We start from the raw sequence: 27,502 nt of genomic DNA, 5'->3' as shown, positions 1-27,502 counted from the left end.
CTTATTGCAAAGACTTAATGTACCAAATCGGAGTCTGGGTTTGTAAAAACCTAAATAAAGTGAGGACTTGGACTAAGTTATTTGTTGAAATAGTGGATGAATTCATCTTTATGCATACATATTACTGCAGCCGATCAAAACAGTGCCAGAAGAGTACCTTAGCTGCTTTTAAATCATCACTCAAGACTTTTTTATATAAGAAGGCCTTTCTGAACCCTTAAATCATGCACATTTTTCTACCTTCTGCTGTACGGGTTTTCCTGTCTGTCTTACCGGCTCTGTTTTATTTGCTTTTTATTTTCTGCATTTTTGTTGTGAGGCACTTTATAACTTTAAGAAAAGCTCTACATTGATAAGGGTTATTATATTTGTTATTTTAGAACACAAACAAAGAAGTTAAGAAAAAATAAAATATGAAACTTTTTCCAATACATTTAAAGTTTTTTCAGCGCTGAGTTAATTCATAAATAGTATTTTAGAAACAAATGTTATAACACTGAAACATACTGACCAAAATGATGATACTTTACAATATCCTCGGTGCTTTCTAACGAGGGATCTTATGATCAGCATCCAATCCAATCCACTTTATTTATATAGCACATTAAAAAAACAGTCAACTTTATCAAAGTGCTGCACAGTGAGGTAAAATAAGTTAAAACCAAGCAGCAACCTCTGGTCTAAAAATATGAGTCCAATGCGGAAGTGCTTAAAACTGCAGTTCATTGGGACGCTGGTGGCCTAGCGGGCTAAGCGCCCCACATACAGAGGCGACAGTCCTCGTTGCAGGTGTCGCCGGATTGATTCCCGGCCGGTCGACCATTTCCTGCATGTCTTCCCCACTCTCTACTCACCACATTTCCTGTCTCTCTTCAGCTGTCCTATAAAATAAAGGCAAAAGGGCAAAAAATATAACTTTACAAAAAAAACAAAAAAACTGCAGTTCATCAAGGAGATTACGAGTCTTCCAATGAGAGGCACAGCTGACTTGATTGACAGGCGGGGAACACTGTAGCTGTTGGCTAGGAGGCTCAAAACCCGCCTCTTTACGTCACAATTCCTCGACAGCAGTAATATGGCTGCCACCGACCATTGGCCACAAAACAGCGCTTCAGAAACAGATGGGTGACGTCACGGATACTGCGTCCATATTTTGTACAGTCTATGGTTGAATCACATAGAACATAAAACACTTCAAATATAATTAAATAACACATTAAAAAAAACACTGTAAGAACAAATGAAAATACGATAAAAGAACAGACAGACAGAGGCCACACAACTCTCATGCTGGGTTAAAAGCCTAGGAGTAAAAATATGTTTCATACAGGATTTAAAAGTCAGTAATGTTGGGGACAGTCTAACATTGGGGGGGGGGCAGCTCGTTCCACAGTTTTGGGGCCACTGCCGAGAAGGGACGTCCATCCCTGGTTTTCAGCCTGGTCTTAGAAGCTGCTGATCACTATAAAGCATTACTATAAACAAAAAGGACGAGAGGTAATGAGACATTTGAGGCTTCACAGACGGTTGATTGGTGAATCATTTTGTCCATTGAATATCATGAATAGTTAAAACTGCCCTTTACAAACTTCAGAGCCCAAACTTGTATCATAAAATGGCTATTTTTGTCCTTAGTTCTGTAAGTCCCAAAACCCAGAGATGTTAAGCACACACAAAAAAGAGCAACATCCCAAATGAGAGCTCCCGGTGAGTAATGTTGGGCATTTTTGCCTTCAAACTCCTCAAAGTAACAGCTTTATGATTAAACTATGAAGCGTTATGTCTATGCCACAAAGGTCATTGACTGTTTTTATGGCAGCAGTATAAAAAGCGTGGTAGATATAAATTTAAATGACAACTTTGGACATTATGCAGGTTCACTGTTGACCTGCCCAGGCCACATAAATAATAGGAAGTACTTAAGTACTCAAGCGACCGTGACGGGGTGTGGGGCAACAAGTCAGCGCCATGTTTTCAGAATAACAGCCAACCTGATGACTCGGTGCATTACGTCAAAATGTTATTTATTTTTCCCTCCAGCTCTACCTGCCTTTACCTTGAACACACTCTGCTGGCACTGAGAGACACCAGGAGATGAATGAGGCCTCTTAAAGCACAGAGAACATAAACATCAACAGTACCACGGCTTAGGACAGAAGTGTAGTTTATGATATCATCCCTGGAGACTCTCTGTACAGTACACTACGCTAAACCTCAGGCACACTCATATGAAGTTCCTGTGTGGGAGGTTACGGACATAAAGTCAAGTTTAAAGTCTCTTAAAGAAGAGTTATAAAAAGTGTCATAACCACCTCCTAATGATTGGATCTGCTTAACGAGCTCAGGTCTTACAGGGTCTGCTGAAAGAGGGAGAAAGAGCTTTATGTAGTAGTATCCCTTAATATGACGAGTTATGTAAGAGTAGTTCCAGGTAGACTCAACCATCTCTCCTGTTATGTGATGCCTTTAAGAAATTTTCACCCTCATCAAGTTTGTGTGTTGTGTTGTAGATCCTTGTCTTTTTTTTAGACAAGGATCTCTATTGATTTCATATTTTGAATATAAAATATGTTTTGAATTTTAACCCTTTTTACAGGTCATACTTTTATCATAACTGCTGCCTGTTTCTTTTTTAATTTAAATTTAATTTATGGAGTGTGTAAGGGTCTAAAAACATCAGTACATTCAATGTTACAACATAATTAACAAAGCCATCAACATTTCAAAAAAGGAAAAAAACAAAAAAACAAAGAAAATCTAATTTTATGTTCACATTTACAGTTACATTAAATTGATCTTACACATAGTATTTTATCCCTAAACCACACCAACATATGTTTACACTTGTCCAGCATACAGCTGCAGCAACACTTACGTATACAAGAAATAACACACAGACTCAACACACACACACACACACACACACACACACACACACACACACACACACACACACACACACACACACACACACACACACACACACACACACACACACACACAAGCTGCTGCTTGTGCATATACCTACCACGCTTGTGTTGAATCAGATTATCTGTGAGCAGATAGCTGTTAAAATTATCGTAGTTTTAGGCACCCGTTTAGCCTAGTGGTTAAATCGCTGCATGCACAGAGGCTGTAGTCCTAAACCCCGGTTTGATTCCAAGCTGTGTCCCTTTTCCTGTGTGTCACTCTTCACTCCATCTACCCGTGTCCTGCTCTATCCACTGACCTGTCCTCACAAATAAAGACATAAAAACTCCAAAAACTATATGTGAATATATATATATATGTACATACAATATATATCGTAGGCTCTCTCTCTCTCTCTCTCTCTCTCTCTCTCTCTCTCTCTCTCTCTCTCTCTCTCTCTCTCTCTCTCTCTCTCTGTCTCTGTCTGTCTCTCTCTCTCTCTCTGTCTCTCTCTCTCTCTCTTTACTTAACGTACATAGTAAATAGTGTTTGGTCTTATTATTTTTTTAAATTAGGAGGGATTACAACAAATGATCAACCCCTTCACTGTCTGTAACTTGCAGAGTCTTACTGTTCCCCCCGAACACAGAATCACAGCTGATCTTGTCTTACCCGACATTGTCTTAATCATAGTTTAAATACACCTGATAGCTGCATGCTCATGCTTTATGTTTTCTGACAGATGTTTCCTCTCCTTCTCAGATTGATTTATATCTTCCCTAATTCATGTCAGGCCAGTCACAATTGTTGCTATATTATGGATGAGGTTGCTTTAAGTGCTGTTGACATTTATCATGAACGACCAAGATGGCTGTAACTAATACTGATCATTGTCGAATAATAAACAACCCCTCGTCTATTAATTTCATTCAGCATTACATGTATAGAGCCATGAGATCTTCTACACGGCCGTGAATATTATTGGTAAGTGCCTGCTTCCTCCTTAAGGCTGCAAAACCTTACAGGACTGCGTCCATGGAATCTCAGAGATTCATGCTTATTCCTTCGTTCTGACCTTCCCTTACATGTAGGCCTTAAAGTTCTGGGTGCTGCAGCAGAGACACAATCCCTCTCTGACTTGTCACATTAAAAAACACATCTAACATTCTGTCTAGTAAAGTCAGACACACACACTCATACAAGAGAATAATTTCAACCTTTGAATAAGTGCCATCCCTCTGTTTTTTGTAATTAGAGAAATATTCAGCACAAAAGCTCTCTGTGTTTATCTTTAGGGTGTTCACACAGTTTGACAAAACCGTCTGCACACCTCAGCCTCCGTCTACAAAGAAAGGAAAGGAAAGGCTTTGGTTTTTTCCATGTGCTGATTTCAAGACTTTCTTTAAATGAATATTATTTTATACACACCCCAATCACACTGTCCAACTCTGGGAAAGTAGGAAAGAGAATTTCCTGGACAATGGACTCTTGAGTGAAGCGCATAGTCTCACGTCTTCTCTACCTTATAATATTCTGTATGTCCTTCAGTTTCTTTTGCACTGCACTGTATTGACAGTATCACTTTCTTCTCACGTTGAATACTAACTGTGACTGGATCCCTGTGCTTCTGCTCTCTTTCAGAGTGTCTCCTCTTCAGAAGTCGGAGGTAGTAGAAATGGTAAAGAAACAGGTGAAAGTGATCACGCTGGCCATCGGTGACGGTGCTAACGATGTGGGAATGATCCAGACAGCTCATGTTGGTGTGGGAATCTCAGGCAACGAAGGCCTGCAGGCTGCAAACTCCTCTGACTACTCTATTGCCCAGGTGAGCACTACGAAGCTATACACCCACTGAGACAAATGTTACAGACTGATATAACAACCATATGTTGTTTCCTTGAAAGAAATTGGAGATGGAAGACACAAGTATAACTCTGGCTTATATTTGACCCACTAATGCATTCTCTTCTGTGAGCAGAGACAATTATCACATTAAGTTTATTTCATTTATACAGCAAAGCATGTTCAGCATCAAGGTGATTCACAAGAAAAGACAAAGGCTGGACATATGCCAGCATAAAAACAGACAATATCTCTATAGAGGAAATGTAATGGAGAATAAAAGAAGATGAAAATAGAGACATGTTCAAGCTGCAATCAAAAGCAAAGGAATGAAAGTAGGTCTCACAGAGAGTGCCCTGTCCCCGGCCTATCTCCTCCTCAAACAGGGAACAGCCAATAAGCCCTGTTGGGAGGATCTGTGGGGTGTGGTGGTGCTTTAAGGGCTGAGAAGTCCTGAGATATGTAGAGGCGAGACCATGCATGGAGGGATTTGTAAACAAACAGAAGAACTTTTTAATTAACTCCAAAATTACCTGGGAGGCAAGGATGGGGGTAATATGGTGGTGTTTCACAGAGAAGCAGCATTTTGAACTAGTTATAGACGGGACATTAATCTTTTGTCTCATAATGTTGATTGTTGGGGGATAATTTTCTAAAGCTAAACAGGGCTTCAAGTCAGCATCTGTATAATCAGGAGGAGTAAAGTAATTCTCAAACTGTCGTCTTTGCAAAATGATGCACATAAACAAAACAAGAAGACTAGAGGACTTTTTTTTTTCTATGATTCAGTTTCATTACTTTGTTCATCTTTTTGTAACATTTACACATTTGTAGAATTTTCTATAAGCATAAAACAGAAACATAGTGTACCCACTTCAATGAACAAATAGAAAAGAAAGAGGCAACAATGAATAAATAAATCCAGTAATTAATTAATTAATTGAATAAATAAATAAATAAGTAAATAGATAGACAAATAAATAAATAAATAAAGGGAAAAGAAAAGATACAAGAGAAAAGAAAGAAAAAACAAATTAAAATACAGTTACATACTGTATTCTTCCCTCTTCTGTATTGTTTACAGCGTCTTCTAATTTTCTTTCTTATTCTGATATAAAAACAGAAGAGAGCAGCTTTTCCCCATCTCAATTTCAATGCAGTAATATGCATGGAAGAAGTCTACAGGTTACACTAACATTTTAACGTTGTCAGTACAAAACATATATACATTAAGACAATTTTTAAAAAAAAAGAGGTAATACCATTGGTTCCTACGGCTGAAGTGTAAACATGTTAGTTGATTACATATCATTCATCTTTAGAATAGAAGATCTGTTATCTCTTCCACTTTAAAGGGTCCACCTGTTAGTCTGTCTATAGAAAAGTTGTTCATATGAGGCCACCTACAGAACACTCTGTTGTCTTGAAATGTGTTCGCTTTCCAGCTGCAGGTGCATGTTTTCCGTTTCGTAGCAACACTCTGTAATCCATGCCTTTTTTCTCTCAAGGTCAGATCATTCTACAATTTGTCCGTCCTGTTATTGTCTCCTCAAGTATAATTTGTGTTAGTAACAGCCTGGCACAATGACCTCAGTCACAATAGAAAATATGTCTTCTGGGGGATTAGCTTATACAGTGGAAGTAGCTACACCTGTAAAACAGGGATCCAGTGACACCACAACTATACAGAAACAGATCCAGGCGTAATGCAACATAAATACATACTTATGTCCCAGTATCCATGTTATATGAAACTCTGCATTGATATCCAATACACGCAACTAACAAAAGCCCCAGAGTTCCTGTGTCACGGCTCTGTGTCTACACAGCCGGCCGCTCAGTCCATCATGTTTCTATTACAGCCACAGGGCCTGAGAGTATGGGAAAGCAACAGTTGATTAAAACACAGTACACCCTCTGTGCTTCAGTATGCAATTACCATTTAAAAGACTCAGGTTTGCCTTAAGTGCCCTCTTCAATCGGCATGACATGTAAAAGTGTACGTCTTTCAAAGACAGGTGGCCTCTTACAATCCATTAAGGTTACGTCCCAGCATCAAATTAAATTACACCTTAAGACTTCAAGGAGTGTTTTTCCATGTATTGATGTAACGCTACATTTACTGTAATTTGCAGACTGAAAACACTCCTCGGAAGTTGTGTAACTTGTTTATGTATCCCTGTAGATGATTTATATTCATGTTGTAGAGCGTCGGATGAACTTTTTTTTGCTGCAGGGAGCTGACTTCTTAAATTTAAAAGCTTGAAAGCTTGGTTATCTGTTAAAGCAAGTGGAGAGTGAGGAGGCCTAGGAGCGGGGAGTCTCTGCTCTCCATCTGTCATCAGCTGAGGTCTCTGTTAACTGGTGTTTGATCCGGGTTGGACAGACTTGGGGCTGCCACTGTGTTGCCATTTTACAGAAGAATACTGAGGAAATGCTGAAAGACGGAAAGAAATGTCTTTAAACAAACAAAAATACATTTTACTCAGCTCCTCTGACCAACTTCTCTGCTTTTGTTCGATGGCAAGAGGATGTAGTGTTTGCTTTGTTACTCTCATTCTCTCACAGTTTAGATGAAACACACCTCTAAGATCTGCTCCACTGCAATCACACTCATCAACGCCATCAGCCAGAAATAGTACACAAATGTAAATTCACCACAGGCGCTTGATGCTGATATAATTATAAAGCCATTTAACTGTTATTCTGAGCCCCTTGAGACTAATACCCCCATATAAAGACTCAAAGCTTGATCTTACAATCCTTGACATCATACGGTTTGCTGTTCACAGTCTTCACTTCTGATTCATTCTCTTCTTTCCCTCCCACACAGTTCAAATACTTGAAGAATCTGCTGCTCGTCCACGGAGCCTGGAATTACAACCGTGTAGCCAAGTGCATCTTGTACTGCTTCTACAAAAATATAGTCCTCTACATCATCGAGGTAAGTCTCTCACCGTGCTGCACAAGACCAGGAGTCACTGAAACATTTCCACATGACTTGATTAGGAGTAGGCAAAGATTCCTTATTAGATTTTCCATGTTTGTTTTTCTGTTGGCTGGACCTTCATCTTACCTGCCAGTTTGAGCCGCTCCTGTGAGGAGGAGGAGGAGATTTGACATGCCTGAATAAAATACACACAAACAGGCTCAGTCACAGACACAAAGTAATGAAGGGAACGTAACACCTCATGAGCCAATAACAGTTGAAAAGTTAAACATATAGGAAGAGAATGAGGTGTATAATGTTTTATTGAATGGATGGGTAACACAAATAAGAACTTAACTGGGTCAAAGCATACGTGCAGAAGTGCGTCAGTAATTTGAAAAATATTTTAGTTGTTGTTCTTAAGACCTGAAATCCTCAGTATCATGACATCTTCCAGGGGGATTCTGCCAAGATAAAGTCAAGGCAATAAATTAAAACAGTAGATTTTTGCTCAGCCCTGTGATTATTTAATTTTTAGTCTGCTGAAAATTGAAAAATATTTGCTTTGGATGAAAATCATAAGCAAGCTCTGAATGTTTCTCAAAGCCAGCTTCACCCTCCAAGTATATCCCCCAATGACGGTAAGGAAGGTTCAAGCGTGTTTGCACATCAGTTCGCTGGCTGCGTGCGGTAGGTTGGATGGCATGTGACAGATACCAGACCCAGTACTGATTGCAGGTTCAGAGCTATAACCAAGAAGGACCAGACAGGTTAAGTGCTTCCTATCAGCAGCAGCTTTATCATGGCGGGGTGCTCAGATGTTTTGATCTGCTGGCCTGACACAAGAAGGAACTTTGGGTACTGAAAAAGAAAAAGTCAATGAGAAGTGACCGATGATGTTTTAACCACACTGTCATGTTTTAAATATCAGGGAGTTATAATGGAGACACACTTTTGTAACCTGCAGCATCTACTTACCTTTAAAATATGCCTGTAAAAATGAAATGTAAGTTGACTACGAGGGTATTCCTTCAATGCCTAGGTACTTTTTTAGGCTTTACAAAAAAGGATACTGTACAAAATAAAGCCAGGACAAGCAACAGCTTTCAAGAGAAACAGAAAACACAATGATGAAAGAAAAGATCAAGAATTTATTTAAAAGCTTTAATCTTTGAGGAGGAGCAGCTGCCATAAAAAGCAAGTGATTAACATTCATCATCTGCCTTTCTACTCCTAAGAAAATGGAGAGTGCTTCCGCTCATGATACTTATTGTTGTTGGGTTTTTTGGGATTATTTTGGGGGCTTTACGGCCTTTAATGAGAGGATAAGTCAGTGGATAGAGTAGGAAACTGGGGAGAGAGTGTGGGGGGACGACTTGAGGCAATGGGCTGCAGGTCAGTGTTAACCAGGCCGCCTGCTTCTTGGACTATAGCCACTCGGTCGAGGCAGATGGTTGTCTAACATGAGTCTGGTTCTGCTCGAGGTTTCTGGCTGTTAAAAGGAAGTTTGTCCTTGCAGCTTTAACTTGTTAAATGCTGCAAAATGCCCAGCACATCGTGGATTAGGATGAGATCAGACTGAGTCCAATCTGTAAGATGGGACTGAATCTATCCTGTCTTGATGTTGGGTCTTTGTAAAGAATATAGCATAGAGTACGGTCTAAACCTGCTTCGTTTGTAAAGCTTCTTGAGATAACATTTGCTGGGATTTGGCGCTATACAAATAAAGATTGATTGATGGATTGATTGATCGTACATAGGGTGCAGGATTAAACCACTGAGTGTGACCACATGTTTCAGAATATCATCACCACGTAACCTGTCATGGAAATATGAGCTCTTCAGAATCCTCTTTTGTTCATCTTCTTTCTGTGACACTCGACCTCTGATCCCCTTTTCCATCCTCATTCCACTTTATGTACCGTGGAGAATCAGTAGGCTACCTTTTTACATTCCAACATGTCTGCTTCTGGCTTATTATGACCTGAAGTGAAAGAGGCCGCTCGGCCCCTCTCCAGGCTTTTACTGCAGTGAACGGTGCAGAAAGAGTTTGATCATTCTGCCCCTTTTCCTGTTCGGTTAAAATAAAACTTTCAAATGCAGATCCAGAAAAAAATTCAATTTGCAGCTAATTGAATTTTCTGTCTGCACGAAACATGCAAATGTGGTTTTGTCTGTGCCTGAGTGTTCAGTTTCTTTCATGTTCCTCAATGTTTTTGTTACAGTGTGTAAACTTTCCAGAGTTTCAAAGGAGGAGGCATAACCTATGATGTTTATAGGAAATAAGTTTAAGTGCATGCAAACCAAATCTTTAATAAAACTTTTACTTTCTGCCCTTCTTGGAATCGAAAATTCCTTTTAACATTTTTTACTTTCCATTTTCTCAAAGTTCAGCTGCAGCCTGTCTTTGATTCATACCAGGCCCCTTTTCAAAGCAGGTCTTTTGCCACAACTATTACAAAACATCTATAGCTCTGTCTGCAGGGCGAGCTTCTTTCAAGCACACCTTTTGTTGCTCTCTGAAAACATAACTCCACCTCCTCCCTCCTGTGCTGCGCTCCCTCCGGGGGATTCAAGTAGAGAATGGGACATTTCTTTATTGTTTGGCTGCTTCAATATTTCAAATGTCCATGTTTTGTTAGACCGTGACATCTAACACACCAGCAACCTCAGGGTATGGCTTAAAGCTGCACTTGTTGCTCTAATAGGTTTACTTTTGTGCTTGCATGTTTTTCTGGTCGACTCCTGTGCTACCTCGCAAGAAGAGAATCAAAGATTTTGGACGGGAATTTGAACTTTTTTTGTGCAGAGCAGCATTGTCTGATACAGTGTGAGTTGCAATCTGAATACAAGGGTGGGACAGTCTGAGTTAAAGCGTCTTTTCATGTCCTTCTCTTTCCACTGGCTCTTTGGTTCTCGTTAAGAGACATAGTGCAGGAGGGTGAAGGATTGTGCAGCTGTTGTGGAAAAAGTGAATACAAAAAGGACTTGGAACAGTTGTGTGATCCTTCTGGATTCTCTGTGACTCACTGTGGGTTAATTGTGAGTCAGAAAGTGAGGTTGTCACTTGATTGGGTGATTGAATGACAGCTGGAACAGCTTCAGAGTGGTTTCTTTTGGCTTTCCCGATGCTGCTGATTATGGTTGGTATTTCTTTCCCTAATCAGTAAGAGAACAGTTCAGCCGTTATCACACTTAAAAAACAACAACATTTTCTTATGAATAAAATATTTTGCATCTATACTTCTTGAAGCAAAATTGAAGGAGAATTCATACCTCCTACTTTATCACAAATGACACTATTAACTAAAGAACTGAGGTGGAAAAGACTGAATTGAGCCACTTTCAAGCAAAGAGGCCTTCCCAAAGGATGCCATAGCAACTTCATTCAAATGACCCATCCAGCTGGCCACTCATGTTTGATTGACACATTGCCAGGGTGCAACAGAGGGGGCTGATGGACAAGTGGCATTTATGAGGCAATTACATGAAAGCTCATTCAGCGGAGCTCGGTGTAGTTTAGAGACGGCTCAGCGTCGCAGAGCAAAGCTTGCCGACGATTGCAGGCTGAATGAAACCACAAAGGCCGTGCCTGGCATTGTAAGACCACTTGTTTTTGTGGCTCCACATATTTCCAGCATATTTATCGGCTCCCTCTTTAACACCTTCTTTATTCTTTGCTTGCTTTGTTTATGAACTCCTTTTAGCAGTTCTGCGATACGAAGCTTAAGAGTAAGAAGACTCACATTGTTGGGGACAAATGTCATGCTCCCTCCTCCTCTCTGCTCCGCCGCTACTTTTAGACAAGGCCTGCAGATCAGCCTTAGAATCAATGATTTTTTTCAGATAGCCGCTGCCCAATCCCCCTTTTCTCAGCTCCCGCTTCCCTCCATTACTGTTTTTCATGATGTGCAGTCGGGGAGAGAGGCCAGCCACACCCCTCCGCTGAGTGGCACTCAATGAGGAGAAGAAAAGGGGAAGAAAAATCCTGCCTGGTACTTCCCCTAATGAGCAAATCAATGCATCTGTCCCTCAAGAGACGGGAGAGGGAGAAAGAGAGAGAATCTATTGGGACCCCAAGGACCAGGCCAAAACACTCACACAGAAGCAGTTACCACATGCTATGAATAGGAGCCTTTTTTAACTTAGCACAACAATATATAAGACCAGAGCCTCTCATTGGGCCGAGCTGTAATTAATTCAGCAGTTTGACCTACTCACTAGCCTCTCGTTACCATTACTTGAGCCACGCCAATGGTTGAATCTGCCTCATGGCGTGGGCTTCATCTTCACATAACCCATAGCAACGACATCTGAATGTATTTTCAGCCAGCCAAAAACCTCAAACACCTAAAACTTTTCTAGCAGTGCCAACAGATGATCTGTACACTTTCAGATTCTCATGGTTACAGAGCCACAAGGTTTCATGTTTGGGTGAGCCTCCCACATGAATCTGAAAAAACAGGCCCCCTCTTTTAAAAGAAACATCATGCTAGAGTGCACCTGATGGAGTGGAGGCTGGGATCTGTGATGGGTGGGTGTGGCAGAAAAGAGGAGGTGTAAGGTTTGGGGTCTGGGGGGCACACACATGAACATTGGCGTCATCTATAGGCACCCTGAGCCCCACGGCCCAGCAAGGGAATGAATCAGGGGTGAATGAGGGGGGTGACAGACATTTGTTTCATGCATACGCTTACACGACTAAATGGGCACGTCCAGTGGCAGATTGGTATTGGTTGTGTAGATAGTGGCAGCAGCGGGTGGGGCCCTCAAATGGGCTTTGTCCCAATCTGAGAATTTGTAGCAGTTCATGCTTTCATAATGAGGTTAAATGAAGCGAGGAAATGCTTGGTTGGCCATGGCCGAAACACAGCACCCCTGATGTTCCCTTGAGAGATTTGGCGTGAGCAAGAGCTGACTCTGGACTCAATGTGTCAAATAGAACACTGTGAGGAATGACTCTGATTCACTGTCAGCAAACAAGGGATTTTCACATTGTACATGCAGATTTTCTCCAGGATGTGTCGAACAAACCTGCGGTTAAAAGATAAAATAAATCATGCATGCTGTTTTTCCTGCTATATGCTGTGTTTGATCTACCCTGCTAGCATGCTTACACAGTTCTGGGTTGCAGTCTTGATCTTAGAGGTATTGTTTTGTTCAGATAAGTATGACTAATCAAGATACAGTGATAAGCCTCATCTCCACCCAGCATATGGTTTGCATTACCTCTGTCTCCCTTTCCTGACACCGTATATCAAAGCCCCCATCATTCACAGTCCCACAGCCCGAACTCTGCCCCCATAACTAACCTCGTCCATCACCCACTTGTCTGCAGGTAGATCAAGCAGCGCAAAAGGATGCTTGATATATGTTTGCAGCTAATCCTGTGATGAATCTGGTGGACAATTTGCAGTGTGGAAGTGACATCTTAAGGTCTAGGCTTCGCCACTTTGTTCTAATTTGGCCTGTTGTGGCCCCTTTACCCTTTCTTAAACCTGGCTAGGTTAGACTAACATGTTGATCACAAGACAGCACTTCAAACAACCCACATTAGCTTAAGACTCTGTTTGTTTTGATCAACAAACAAACACTTCCTGCATTAATCCCAGAGCACCCTTATTGCTAAAGGCATCTCCCATCCATTGGTTTTAAAGGTGTTTAAAGTAAGGGTTGTTCACCCTTAAATATTGTTCACTCTACACACGGAGATCCTGCAGTCTCTGGGTAAAGTCTTCGTGAAGACATTGAAGAATGTGGTGTGATTGAAAAATGGATTGTGAGTCTGTAGACACTGCCAGACCGTCTCACTTCTGATAATGGTAACCAGTCACCCTCACTATCTGTAATGGGAAACATATTCTGAAAGGACAATTAGAGGGACTACAAAGATTTAGTGTCCTCATCATCTCATTTGAGAAACCCTACAGTATCAAATGCATGAATAAGTGCTCCACTGATTAACATGACAGTAATGGGGGTAAGACATAAAGGCATTCCTGTCATCTTTGGTTGTAAGAGGAAATTGTAATTACAAACTTTATCATATTATAAATCTAGATTTTATTGTACTGTACTGCACGGCTGATTTTTTCTGTCCTTGTTTTTGCTGTTCTCACATTCTCTTCATGTGATTTTGTCTCCCTCAGATCTGGTTTGCATTTGTCAATGGCTTCTCAGGACAGATCCTGTTTGAACGCTGGTGCATCGGCTTGTACAACGTGGTGAGTGTTGATAAGATTTACACTCTATAGAGCCAGTTTTTCTTCTTTTCCCCACTGCCTTCAGATGCAAAACTGATTTGCAGTGGTGCCCCCAAAGTGATCTCCTCATTCTGTAACTATGACATCAACATCTTGAAGACTTTCTTCTTTATTTATGACCTGTTGTCAAGTCCATACTCCCTCTGTGGCCTAAACTATGTTCTGAATATGAAAGAACAACAGCTCCTCTTGCCCCAAAGAGTGCAGTTAGTGAGGGCAGCTAGGTTTGAATGCTAAAGAGAAGAGGAAGTATGGAGCAACAACTGAGCAGGCCGCTGATGTCGGGAGTCCCACAGGGCTCTATAATGGAACCACTCCTAATGAACTCATACTTCATATCTGTCATGAATTAAGTAGATGTAAAAAACATGCATCTGCAAGTCAGATCCTAAATACGCCTCCGGGCCCAAATAATTGAAATGTAACATAAAACTGTTTATAAAATGAAGTCAATTAAATAAACACAAATTTAATGAGAGAAGTGTGAAGTGAAATTTTCCCACATTCTGATTGGCTTCTACTGAAAGTAATTCATAGGAGAGACAAACTGTCAAGTGAGAAGAACATTTCCACAGCCCTGCCTCTTACATTCATTAGAAAATAAACCACTGCCTTAGAACCAGCACTAGTTGGTGGTGGGAATGGGATCAGTCTTTCACTTTATCTGAAAACTTGAGGAATTCCTCCGGCTCAGTGGGAGTTTGACAGAGGCAGTGGACTGAATCCTCCCCTCAATGGAGATCTTCCTTGAATAAGAAAGCAGCCCAGCGGAGCATGTCGTGTGGCCCACTGGTCCTACACACTGAGTCCAACAGACTCCCAGTCCAGATGGGTCTGTGGGGAACTCACACCATCTGACCCACTGATCCCCCCCCACAGCTATACAATACCATCACTCCTCTCTCAGCAGCTGCCATACAGAACAACATTACAACACTGCTAAGAAATTACACTACAGCTAGGCTTAAATACCGTCCTCTAAGTCAAGAGCGTTGCAGATGTTCATTGGAGATGGATTTTGCATATGAAGAGGCTTAAAGCATGACGAATCAAAATAAGAAACCCTGAATGATTTTAAGGTCAGTGGTCTCTAATGATGGGAAGTAATGAGGAGGGCAAGTGGAGAACAAAATGAAGCAAATTCACTAAATGCAACATATGGAGTCTGAGCCTGTGACGAAGAAAGGCATCAACCATATGTCTGATACAGTGAGATGTTATTTTCTGTGCATGGATGACCTAATTAAAGTTTACAGAGTGATTTTTTTATTGCTTGCATTAATAGTTTTACTATGATGTGAACAGATGAATTTTAAAAGTGACCTAAGTTTGTGAGCAACACTGTTGATATACATATATAATGGAGTAATGGTTACTGTGCAAGTATGAACTTAAAGGTCTGATTACTAGCTTTTATACATTTTCACTTGGATGTCACAGGATGACATGTAGTGAATAAAAATGTCTGAAAAGCTGGCATATGGTCTTTTGAGTTAAAATTATTTTGATATGCAAATACCTAATCATGTTTTTTTAAGTCAAGAATTTATTCTTACGATGTTCAAGACAGTTCTTTTTGATTGTTTCACTAAAATAGTTTTGTATATTGTCGATTTTTGGGGTTTTTAAATATTAGTCTGGCATATTAGATAAATAAATACATAAATCTCATATTTAACATATTTGTCCATATTATCTATGTGTTAAAATTAAAGGTTATCCTTACATTTATGCCTTTGTGTCTTTCTGATGCAGATCTTCACTGCTCTTCCTCCTCTCACTCTGGGAATATTTGAGCGCTCCTGCAGGAAAGAGAACATGCTGAAATACCCTGAACTCTACAAAACCTCCCAGAATGCCATGGGCTTTAACACCAAGGTAACATCAGTCTCTAATACATGTTCTTTATGCAAAATTCAATATTTTATTCCCAAAATATATAAAGGGACATTTTAATCTTTTACCTGTTTTATCATGTTGCATTGATTACTTTCCTTTTAAATTGTGTTCTGTGTTCATATATTTAAATCCACTCCTGATAAATGGCCAAAACTTAAAATCTAGTGCATTATTCAATCATAAAACTAGAGCTCATATAATATTTTGTTGTTTTTTAGTCTGATTTTGAAGGAGCTGTTCTGTTGTCATGGACTGATCTACTGTTTACTAACTGCACTTCACTTTATCCCCTATAAGAGACAGATTTGTGTTCACCTTCTAAAGCTGGGTGCTTCAATCTTTAACTGTGGTTCACATCTTTTGTACTAGTTTAAACGTTACACAAACACTGACACATTATACAACTTTTCACTCTATGATCTAACATTCAGAATAATGTCACCACCACATAATTAGTGAGGTAAAATGTTCCAGCTCTTACAACCAGTTAACATCACACTACAGGCATGAGACGTTGCTGTCATCTTGTTGTTTTGAACTGATGCCTCTCAGGTCACAGTGGCATCTGCAGTCTGTGTGTCTCCAGTCACAGTCCGGTTTGGCCTGGCATGACCTATTCTGTCTGGTTCCAGTGTTTTGTTAGTTAGCTTTCCCCCCAGTAATAAAGATGTCTCCTCCTTTCTCCATGCTGAGACAGAACCCTGGACCCTCGTCACAGGCGTGGTGACCTGGTTAGTGCTGCATGGAGGTGGATTAAAGGCGGATTGGCCATGGCGGTCAGGGGCAGCGAAGGTCAGATGGGTTTTGGGGGTGAGCGGCAGAAAGAATCAGGGGACAGAGGGAACAGAAAGAGTGTGCTGTCATTGTTTGACTGCGTTTGTTGCGGAAAATTATGCAATTTGTTTAAGTGGGGGAGACGTTTGTTCTCTGAGTAAGGCTGTCAGATTGGGTTTAAACCACCCAGGACCACACTGACCGGTAAAATTACCTCGCTACTTTTGTGAGGCTAGGACTAAGTCTGTTCAAGGTGAGAGTTCTCTGACGGTCGTAGTAAAGTAGAAGGGTTATAATTTGGCAGCCAGCCCACTAACACCTATATTCACCTTATGCAAAACCATCCAATTTCACCTCATCCATGTAGATAATAATACTTTATGTTGATAAAACTGTGAATTCAATTTACTTTTGCAATATTTTAAGCAAAATCTCACCATTCTGTCATAAATTAGAGATAGATCATTTAATATATTTTGTTTATTGTAAAGTAAAATTGCCATGTAACATTCCTTTTTATATTTCATAGACAAAACAAGTTGGAAAAGTAATTGCTAATCAAAAAATAGATGAAGAAGAAATTGAAGTATTTTGATGGCGAAACACAATATGCACACAAAGTAAGTTCTTTGTGTGGTCTATAAATAAACGGAGTGTTAACAGCACTCATTGTCTTTACTCCAGTAATCATTCATTTCAACAGAGATGCGTTTGTCCTCGCAACTGTTAGATTAATCTTCTGAGATTTTAGTTTCAGTCTGTTGCAAGGTAGATTTTCCTTCATTTATTTAGTTTGACCAGTGTCCCAACATTCCTGTGCCAGAAAAGACTTTAAGAGCATTGCATCTGATAGTCAGAAGCAAATGAACCTCAATCTTGTTTGGGCCTCATTTTCCAAGACCCATAAATGATGACTCGGCCAGGTCAGCAGGTTGTTTTTGCTGGCTCGTCCACTCTCTTCCCGAGATATTTTCCTTGCAGCTGGCCTGAGGCGAGGCGAGAAAATCCAGCAGGAATTTGGCCCCTCGAAGCCTGTCTTTTTGCTCGCCTGGCTCTTTTGTACACAACAGATACTGTCTTTGTGAATTAAAGCTGTTTGTGTTGAGGTGAGAGGAGGGAGTGACCGAGGGTGTTAGCTGCTCGAGGCGTGGCTTCGGCTGTGTCGCCTGTTCACTTTTAATTACATATTCCTGACACTTGAGTCACTCTAACAAACCATGCTCCCCTTGTGTGATCTCAGCATTTACAGCAGTTTAACAACCAGTTTTTACCTTCTACACACCTCCTTCCCTTCTCTTGTTATACTCCATTTCTTTTCTCAGCAGTTCACAGAGGAACAGGAAGGACTGGGAAGCTCTGGAAATATTTGGCTCTGTATTAATTACTGGCATTCATGCCTTTTTTCCCCCCAGCAATTAGGAGTTCCACAAAGGGCAGAATCTTTACCGGACAGATCAGGCATTCATTGGAGGGAGAGCAACTTGCTGGAATACAAGGGGGAGAAAGAGAGCAGGGTGGATGGTGGGGTGAAAGGGAGGATCCCACTGTGACGAATGATTATGAACATTTATTGATTTCATTAGCTTTTATGATTGTGGAAGAGGGAGTGAGGGCTTTGAGTGCACCCCTGCAGTGTTTTAGGAAGGAATAGTTGTTAGAGATCTGAGCCTGTCAGTGGAAGGCTAATTGGAATAAACATGTCATTGTAGCGTTAGCGATAACTTAGTCCAAATGTGACCACTGAGATAGAGGAGTGGGGGTTGGTTTCAGCCCTCCTTGCTCAGTGTATTAGGTTTTGTGTACACATTGGGAGGGGGAGGTAATCTAGGGAGAGGGGTGGCAGCTATGGGACTTTGTTTAGCCGATAGAGAAGGTGAGGAGGTCGTGCCACAGAGGCCAAGGTGTATTATAAAAGCTCATAGTGGAGAACAAGACGTTCCTCTTCACTGTACCCTCCACTCTTTCCATCTTTTCCCTCTTTTTCTCCTCCTGGTGGAATATTTGGCAGAACATAAGATGTAAAGCTAATAGTTATTCTAATGGTTACTCAAACCTTCATAAATCCCAAGAAATTTTAATTTTCAGGGTGTCCAGTTTGTCTCCAACAAACGATGTTTTATGTTTTACTGACAGGTTTGCTGAAGTTGTTGAAAAGGGTGTTTTTAAGTAAGCGAGACTCGAACTTATCGTCTGCCAAGTAGCAATGATTAAAAAGATGCCAAAGATTAAAAATGCAATGTTTTTTCTGTTTGTATTTTTCCCTTGGTCAGCTGTCTACTCCTCAAACTTTGACAAATTTTAACATCTCAGAATTAACACCAATGTCTGGGTCGGCACAGGGGAGGAAAAAAAGGGGGCACGAACGTGGAGCAGGTTTTTTGGCAGAATGGATTTCACGGCTGTTTCATGCTACATCGCCCATTAGTGTTGTGTTTGGCTCTGGCGTCGCATAATGTAAATTTGAAACAAGGTGGTTTTGGAAAGTGGGAGTATTGATTTAAAGGACTCATCCAAAGGCTGCACACACACACACACACATACACACACACACACAGACTGCGGTCCACACCACGATTTTCCAGGCTCTTAATAATTACCATGAAAACAGTTTAATCTCTGTCAAGCCTGTCAGTCTTCCTGTGTGTGTTTCTAGACTGATTTCAGCTTGTTTAAACCCTCCTGTCATTTATTTCTACACCAGTTAAAATTCTCACATGAAAGGGCCACACTCTAATGAAACTTAATGAGAGGAAACCCTCATGCTGGCAGCACAAATATAAATGCTGTATTTTGCTCCTAATTAGGAGGCGATAACATGTATTTTGCAGTTTCGTACTCTCAAAGCTTTTTTATGTGATTCTTTTAAATACTTTACACATCACTAAAAGTTAAAACCTGCATGCTGACATTGTCCCCTCGCCTTTCTGTGCTCGTACACACACTCAGCAGCCGCTCTCTCCCCTTATAACACACACAGAGGATATACAACGTGTCTGTCAGCGGGGTGGCCATTCACTGAGGAGGCCCCGACAAAACCGCCACTTAGCCTGGTGCTGGGCTGGCACAAAGGGCCCAGGTCAGGGGTCACTTGGAAGGCTGGAGCTCCCCACACTCTTTTCTCATGCTTTTTTTCTTCTTCTGTCTCCCCCCCTCACTCTCTCTTCTTGGAAACTCCTGCTGCATCCAACCCCCCACCCCTGTCTCCCTCCTCCTCCTCCTTCATCCTTCTCCCTCCTATTTTGCAGGTCTTCTGGGCCCATTGTCTGAACGGCCTCTTCCACTCCGTCATCCTCTTCTGGTTCCCCCTTAAGGCCTTCCAGCATGGTAAGTAGCTCCCAGAGACTCTACTACGGCTCCTCGGCGGGCTCTGTGGATGAAGAGGGAGGACAGTCGAACGCACATACTTTGTCTTAATTAGTTCTCTCTTCGACCGTCCAGTTATGAATTGCAAACATGTGTCACATACAGCAAACATGACACACACTTATAAGCATAAATGCATGCTTGCAGCAGTTCTGAAACGCTTTTGCATGCAGTAATTCAAACTCAGAATCTCACGACTTAGCTACAAACTTTCCTGGTGACTGTTCAGTGCAGACGGTAATGCCTTTTGAAAACCCAAACAGACAACTATCACTATCTTTTTAAATAGAAGTAAATTCCTAATTTGCAAAAACATTATTTATCTAATGTGCATGTTTGTGCACACTAAGATGAAAGGTTTCTGTGTGTGTGTACGTGCATGCGTGTGTGCGTGAGTGCAGAGAGAATAGGGATCTTTGAGCCGGTAAGTCTTGGCTGGCCAGAGCATAAGACCACACAAGCTTGGGCCTGCTCTCCAAACAAAGGCACCAAGCCCCTTCACTCTGACTGACAGGCTGTCAGCAAAGCCTCAGTGCACACGGGACATGTGACCAACCGGAAGTGAAGGGAGAGGGAGCTTCTCTTCCCCTGTTCACCGGCAGTTAAACACTGTTGATATTTCAGCTTCAGCTGCAGCCAAAGTCCACGTGGGCTGCTCGGAGAAATACGTCTACAGGATCTTAATTCTTATTTGATTAATTTAGGAACCTCATCTAACCACTGGTTTAGGAAAAGTTTTCTCAACAGTTGGAATCAGGTTTAATGGAAGAATAATTCAGCTTTTTCTTTTAAACAGTCCTGTTCTTTCTATTTCATCAGTGAATTAGCCATTAAAAAAACACATGATTAATGCACACCATTCTGCTCTCAGTCTTACTGATGGATTTACATTGAAAAACTTTCCTAAAGGTTATGAAAGACGGAATTAACATTCCAGCCTCTGTGGAAGGGCGTTAATAAAGGGAGCATTTTACTGTTGTTTTCACTGCTAGCTCTGAATTCTGAGTCTCTAACAGAGCGTTTTACATCAAAGTTCTCACTGCGATACACCCAAATAAATGTCTGACTTTCCCTCTTGTTGTTTACTCTTTAATTCACCTAATAGAGCTCTGTATGAAACTTTAACAGCTAATAAGAAGCATTTTTGCCTAAAAGCTTCTGTTTTTGATTCCCTTCACAGATACAGTTTTTGGCAACGGAAGAACTCCAGACTATCTCCTCTTAGGCAACATGGTTTACACAGTGAGTGCACCAATCTTTCTGACAGGCAGTGTTTCTGCTGTGTTAAACTGTTCAGGCTTCAGAGCCAAGTCTTATCCAGTTACTGTGAAGAAACATCAGCTACAGTATGTTAAACAAAAGTATGCACTAAATAAGAAGTCAGATATGTGGGATGCACCAGGGCTGATTTTAGCTTTGAAGGGGGGGGCTGTCTTTTAATGTCAGCGTGATTTATGTCTCCACAGTTTGTGGTCATCACAGTTTGTCTCAAAGCCGGCCTCGAGACCTCGTCCTGGACTATGGTAAGTTCATGGGTCTCTCCTCTCTCGCTAAGGTTCTGTTATCCATTTCCAATTCCTCTGTTTTATATGTCCACTGACACTTGTGACATATTTGTCATCCATCCGGTTTGACCCACTGGGCTAGTAAATGTAAACCTATGAATTTACATGCACAGTATGGTATCTCCTTCAAGCCACTAGAAGCTACTTGTTGTAATCTTCAACATGTTTTTTATAAAAGACACATGAACATTTGAAAGTGAAGCCCTAAATAGTGTTTCATGAGGTTAATTGTTTTAAAGCTATATGATATCTGAGCTTTAACACTTTTCTGTCCTCTGATTCCCCATAAACAGTTCAGCCACATTGCCATCTGGGGAAGTATTGGCCTGTGGGTGGTGTTTTTCATCATCTACTCTTCCCTGTGGCCCCTCATCCCCCTAGCTCCGGACATGTCAGGAGAGGTAAATACACACATGCTAGCATGTCCTAATACACATGCCTGCACATCTGCATGCATCAAAGCTGAAACTTCCTCCGGTACGAAAGAAATTACTGCTATAGAAGCCTATCAGCGGCAGACCTGCACTGCCTCATTTGGTTTTCTGCTTTAAACCAACAAACTAAAGCTGGTGGGAAAATTCAGAGCCGGGCTTTACGCAGGTCTTTGTAATGGAAGCCGGAGGGGTGTAAAATGTCAGACCTCTGGCTTGTGTTGCATAATGACTTAATTGGGCCAATTAGCTCAATGTTTGTGTTCCATCGCCCTCCCTTGGCTCTGAGTATCCACAGGTGACTTTGAAACAGTAAAGCAGTCCAGAAGCAAACAGGGTGACGATGGATTTGTTTCATAAAAATCTACCCAACAACCACCAAGGAAATGAACTTCAGTTAAAAGTCCTCTAAAGTTCAGTAAATGTTGAAAAAGGACACATTTAACAGTATACATTAGTTTGGCTTTATTAACATGTGAATGTGACTGCTGTGTCTGGGCCACCACAGGTGGTCAGTGGAGCCTATTGACCACAGGTGACGTGTCCCTGTGCATTCTGGGGAAAGAGAATGAGGCAGCATTTCATTAGAGAACAACAACCCTGTAGGAGGCTATTTAGAGGAAAGAGAGGAAAATCCTGCAGCTGGAGAAAACATCTCTTCAAATCCATGACTCTGAATGTGTGTGTGTCCTGTTAGAGAGTAAGGCTACTGGATCTGGGTATTTGAGTGTCACCAAGTATACAACACAGTAACAGAGCTATTCAATCCATTTTAAGGGCTCATTACCTCACACCAGTTTCGGCCATAGCTGGGTTTATTGGAAACTCCAAATATAAATGTCACATGATTTAACTGGGGCTCATGCCTTTAATTATACCTGAACTGTGGATCATTAGACATCAGACATTTAACTCTGCATGGATTATTGGGGTGACATCTTTTTTCAAAAGAGGAAATTAAATATCCTACTGTTAATGGTGCAAACTAAAATTACAAACACTTTCTTCTTCATGCTAAGCAGAATATAATCAAAAGTTATACATGTCATTGGATCAAATGTTCAGTTTAGATCATAATTAAGGTACAAAAACAGGCAGATTCAATCGCTTCCCCCTATGTGTTTGTGGTGATTGAAGTTTGATGGAATGATTGATAAGTACTATTGAAGTTGGAGTCTGTTTTATTTGACCATTGATAGATATTACACTGATGAGAAGATTGATACCAGTTTCATATCTATCTGTTAAATGTAAGGCTATAGCTGCCAGGAGGTTTCTGCAGGGAATCAGAGAGACTTGACACAGGCTCTTTTTCTTCACCAACACTTCTAAAGTTTAGTATTTAAAACGTCATATCTCATTTGTCTAATCCACATAAAAAGTGGGAAGTGATCAAACCAGGCCTTAGTGAACCAGCTGAGACTCTGGAGAGTAATTGTTGCCTGCAGCGAAGTAATCCAGCACATAATACCCTGTAAATCTGCAAAATGTGATTTCCACACTTGTGTTTTCGTAAAGATTAAACCAATGAGATTTAACGTGTTAAGAAGTGAGCTGCAGGGGTACCAGTCTCTAAGCCAAGCTAACCAGGAGCTGGTTCAAGTGTCTGAATTACTATACAGCTGTAACTGTTCGATTCATCAAGTTAGACTTGTTGTGCTTTGAGAAGAGTAACCTTTCACCTTCAGGTTTGATTTGGAAAAGGTTAAAGTCTGAAACGACTTATTTTCAAAGCCATGAAGTGTTTATGTTTGATTGCATTTTAGAAGTTAACATACATCTAGCATTTTACTTCCATGACAGCTGGGTACTTGAGTGAGAATGACAAATTAAGACGCACAAAAAATACTTTTCTTCCATTCACTCATCACACAAACTCATCAAACACAAACGCACGCACGCACACACACACACAGAGGCACTGGGTGAGCATATTAGCTTCCCTCTGCCTGTTCGGTGAAGCCTGCTGCTTTCATCCACGCCCCGCAGCACTTGACTGAAGACAGTAATGGTGTCCTGTGGGTAGTTTGTAACCCTATGCCCCTTCCCCAACTCAGAGATGCCAGTACATCATCAAACAGGGACACATCTCTCAGAAACCTGAGAAAGCATCAGAGACTCAGTCTCCGCCCCCAAGACCCTGTAACCACTGCAGAGCTGGATTACTCTCTGACATATACGTACTTCACCACGGCCTCCTCGCTGTGTACTTCAATCCTCAAATATTTTCTTCTCTACGTCCCTCCATCTTTTTTTTTTAACTTCTCTTTTACTCGTTGCGTCAGCCTTTTTTCCTCTTTGTTCTCTTTTTGCTCTCTGTGCCAGTTGAAAAACTGCCCGAGGACTAACAACATAACAGACACCAGAACTCCCCTCTGCTCCTGTTTCTGCTCTTACTCACTGCCCGACTCACTGCCTTTAACAAGAGACGCTAAGCAGCGCCCGGCTTCATGTGAGCGCATTCATCAATGTCAGGCTAAATTTTCTTTGGACGATTGACAAGACAGGTGCAGGATCCATCTACAGAACTCACAGAAACAGCTTGCACGCTTCTCACACATACTCCCAAACTGGCTCATCCTGTCTGCACCTCATAAAAGTCCAACACAGATATCAGAAGAAAGTGGCAGATTATTCTGTTCCGGCGGTGTAATCTGCCTCACTAAGCGGCTTAGCTTCACCTCGAGAGATGTCTTGTGTAGGCTCCGTCACACTGACCTGCTGTGTGCTGACTAGCCTCTGCTATCCACACAGACGTCTACAGTACTTTTCATCCTCTTCTTTTACGCTCCACTCTTCACAAACACCTTTTGGTATTTTCCAATTTCTGCTTCAAACTGCGGTGGAGCATTTCTCACCCCTCTCTTGGACTCAAGTGCTTGTCATCAGCACATGGATTTTACACTTGGCAAGTGTGCATCAGCAGTCTCTGCTCAGAGATAAGAAACGTTTCCTCAGAAAGGGCTCACTTTACCAAGAAGTTTGTTGATGCGTAGCGTGCCAGGAATACTCTCAAGGCGATGTCTGCCAGGCTGAGAGATATGGAAGAGATGAAGAGCAGGAATCTCTGCCTGAATTTCAAAGACTGGTGCAATCATTAGTTTCTACTTACAGGCATTTCAGAAAAATGATGACCAATTTTTTTTTTTCCTAATTGAGTTAGTCGTGATGAATTCAGACAGGACATCCCATCACAATGAGACCACTTCTTCACAATACATCATCCTTCCTTCACTCACTCATCACCCATGTTTGTAAAAAGAGTTCTAAATCCAAAAAAACCCCAAATGTTTTATGATATTATTGGTCCCATTTGAATTCCTGTCAGACTATTTTACCTCTTGTATTCAATAGAACTGATTCTGACACATTAATGAGAACTGTGCTACTGTTTTGAAGCCTAATTTTTCTAATACTCTAAATCAGGGGTTCCCAAAGTGTGGGTCGGGACCCCTTGGAGGGTCGTGAGACACAAATAGGGGGTTATGAGATGTCTTCTGGAAAGTTTTTCTTTCAAGTTATCTAAAAATATTTATTATTATTATTTGTTTATTTACCTTTTCTTATGTTAATCTTCTTTTTTGTTTGTACTGTTTATTGTTTTTTGTATTCTTTGTATCTATTATTTTTTCTTCTCTTTGTTGGTTTTGTATTACTTATATATATTTTGTCAACTTGTGGTAAACAAAGAAATACAGAAAAAATGCAAAAAAGTCGAATGACAAAAGTTATCTAAAAATAGTACATTTTACCAATTTATAGCAAAAAAAATATCTACAAAAATAGTAGCTAAACTTGAAATAAAACCTTGAAAATAGAAAATGTAATGAGTTTTCTGCCTTTCTTTTTGCCAGATGACTCCTAAGTTTAGGGTTAGTGAACAGTTAATTATCAAAAGCATCAGTAGCAGCAGATCATTTTCTGCAGACCAGCTAAATGAAGCCACGTTTAATCACTTTGAGGGACAGTGGGGGTCGCGAGTTTTTGGCACCTATATTTTGGGGTTGCGGGCTGAAAAGTTTGGGAACCCCTGCTCTAAATGATGAGGTCCCCAGATTCTGTTATTGTTGTCATGATTCCACACAGTTCAACAATTTTTATCACATATCCCTTTTCTGTTTTGCTATTCAACTCCATACCCGATCGGTGCGGTAATCCTGCACATTTGGGTCCATGTCTCTTTTTTCAGAATTTTTAAAGTTTTCTTTTAAACCCTCAGGCTGGGTGATGTTTTTAAAACCAACTTCAAGAGAAACTTGAAACTTGCTGCAGACAAGCAATTCATCAAAAGTGAACACAGATGCATCTTTTTAGTTTTTAAGTCTGATTATTGTTGTTTGCAGCGTACCTGAAAGAGCAGGGAGATTAAAAGTGGAGATGGATTCTTGTGCCTTAGCGTGAACGATTTTGAAAGCTACCCGCCCAAATACCTCAATCACGCAAAACCACACTAAAGATGGATGCACTCCTGTCAATGTTGTCCTTCCAAAATCTGATAGATGAACCAGATTATGATTATTCTTCTCTTTTTGAGGACAGAACAGAAGCAAGCTTGTATCAGTAAGCAGATACAAGGCTGCATTAAAAGCTTATTGGTTATATGGTTTGATATAAACTCTTGACTGTTGACCATCAGCTCACATTTCTTTCTTTTTTTCCGTACATTTACTGGAATCTGTGAATAATGTGTTTTTAATTCTTGCCGTTTTGAGCCAAAACAAGCTCCCTACGCCTGTTGCATCATTAGGTCAATTGCATTCTTGATTTTTTTTTAAACTTTTAAAAGACCTCACAGAAGAAATATTGAGCCCTGTTCATCACCGCTGTTGACTTAGTCCCTCAGTTCTGCTCTTGGAATCCATTTGTTCCCTCTTAAAGACTCATGAGCGTGTCGTATGGGAGGTTTTGTTACACTCATGTACCCAGGACCTTTTAATCCTCCCTCTGCTAATGATTGATAAACTCCATAACACATGGTTGGTGTAATAGCTGACCATAGTGTATGGTATTAGTGAAAAGAAGGGTTTTAATCTGCAGTGCACACACTCTAAATCACGAGTCAGACTGCTGAGTTACAAGTGTTTATGTAAAGAGTTTTTCCTCTGTTTTCCCAGTCTGCTTCTTGCTGTCTTTGTTAGGCAACACACAGAGAGCATGGAGTGCATGAAGGACCCAGCTGAGCACTCATTGTTTGTGTTACACATTGACCTCTTTCAGGGTGGTTATTGGCCGATTTGTCTCGTGACATTAAGGAAATCTGTGGATTTTCTGCCATTTTGCTCTTTTCGATTTGCTTTCTTGGTTCCTTGCTTTTCTTCCTCAGATAGCACTCTTTTCTTGTCATCCTGACTTATCTAACTCCTCCCTGTTTTTCTATGTTAACTGCCTTTATATCCAAAAGAACCTTAACTCTGTGTTGACAAGAAGCTTTGATGATGGTCGTAGCCCTGTGTTGCCAAATATTCCATCAAAGCCGCTCTTCCCTGACAGCCTGCATGTACAGTACAGTGTTGTCTGGTGAAGCCA

General features: G+C 40.9%; 1 protein-coding gene across 4 annotated transcripts in view; it reads left to right on the top strand.

Annotated features, from left to right (window-relative positions):
• Window positions 1–27,502, top strand: part of atp8a1 (ATPase phospholipid transporting 8A1) — a 130,285-nt gene that overhangs the window by 88,878 nt on the left and 13,905 nt on the right. For all 4 annotated transcript variants that reach the window (XM_034689800.1, XM_034689798.1, XM_034689799.1 and 1 more), the window contains 8 exons: window positions 4,552–4,735; window positions 7,586–7,696; window positions 13,831–13,905; window positions 15,700–15,822; window positions 19,863–19,941; window positions 21,161–21,222; window positions 21,447–21,503; window positions 21,839–21,946. In XM_034689800.1, the coding sequence (XP_034545691.1) occupies window positions 4,552–4,735; window positions 7,586–7,696; window positions 13,831–13,905; window positions 15,700–15,822; window positions 19,863–19,941; window positions 21,161–21,222; window positions 21,447–21,503; window positions 21,839–21,946 (799 nt within the window). The remainder of the gene's footprint in view (window positions 1–4,551; window positions 4,736–7,585; window positions 7,697–13,830; window positions 13,906–15,699; window positions 15,823–19,862; window positions 19,942–21,160; window positions 21,223–21,446; window positions 21,504–21,838; window positions 21,947–27,502) is intronic.

The sequence above is a fragment of the Notolabrus celidotus genome, chromosome 8 (genome assembly GCF_009762535.1).
Source record: "Notolabrus celidotus isolate fNotCel1 chromosome 8, fNotCel1.pri, whole genome shotgun sequence".
Taxonomy (NCBI): Eukaryota; Metazoa; Chordata; class Actinopteri; order Labriformes; family Labridae; genus Notolabrus; species Notolabrus celidotus.
The sequence above is the reverse complement of the archived record's forward strand: the minus strand, read 5'-3'. Positions and strand labels throughout refer to the sequence as shown.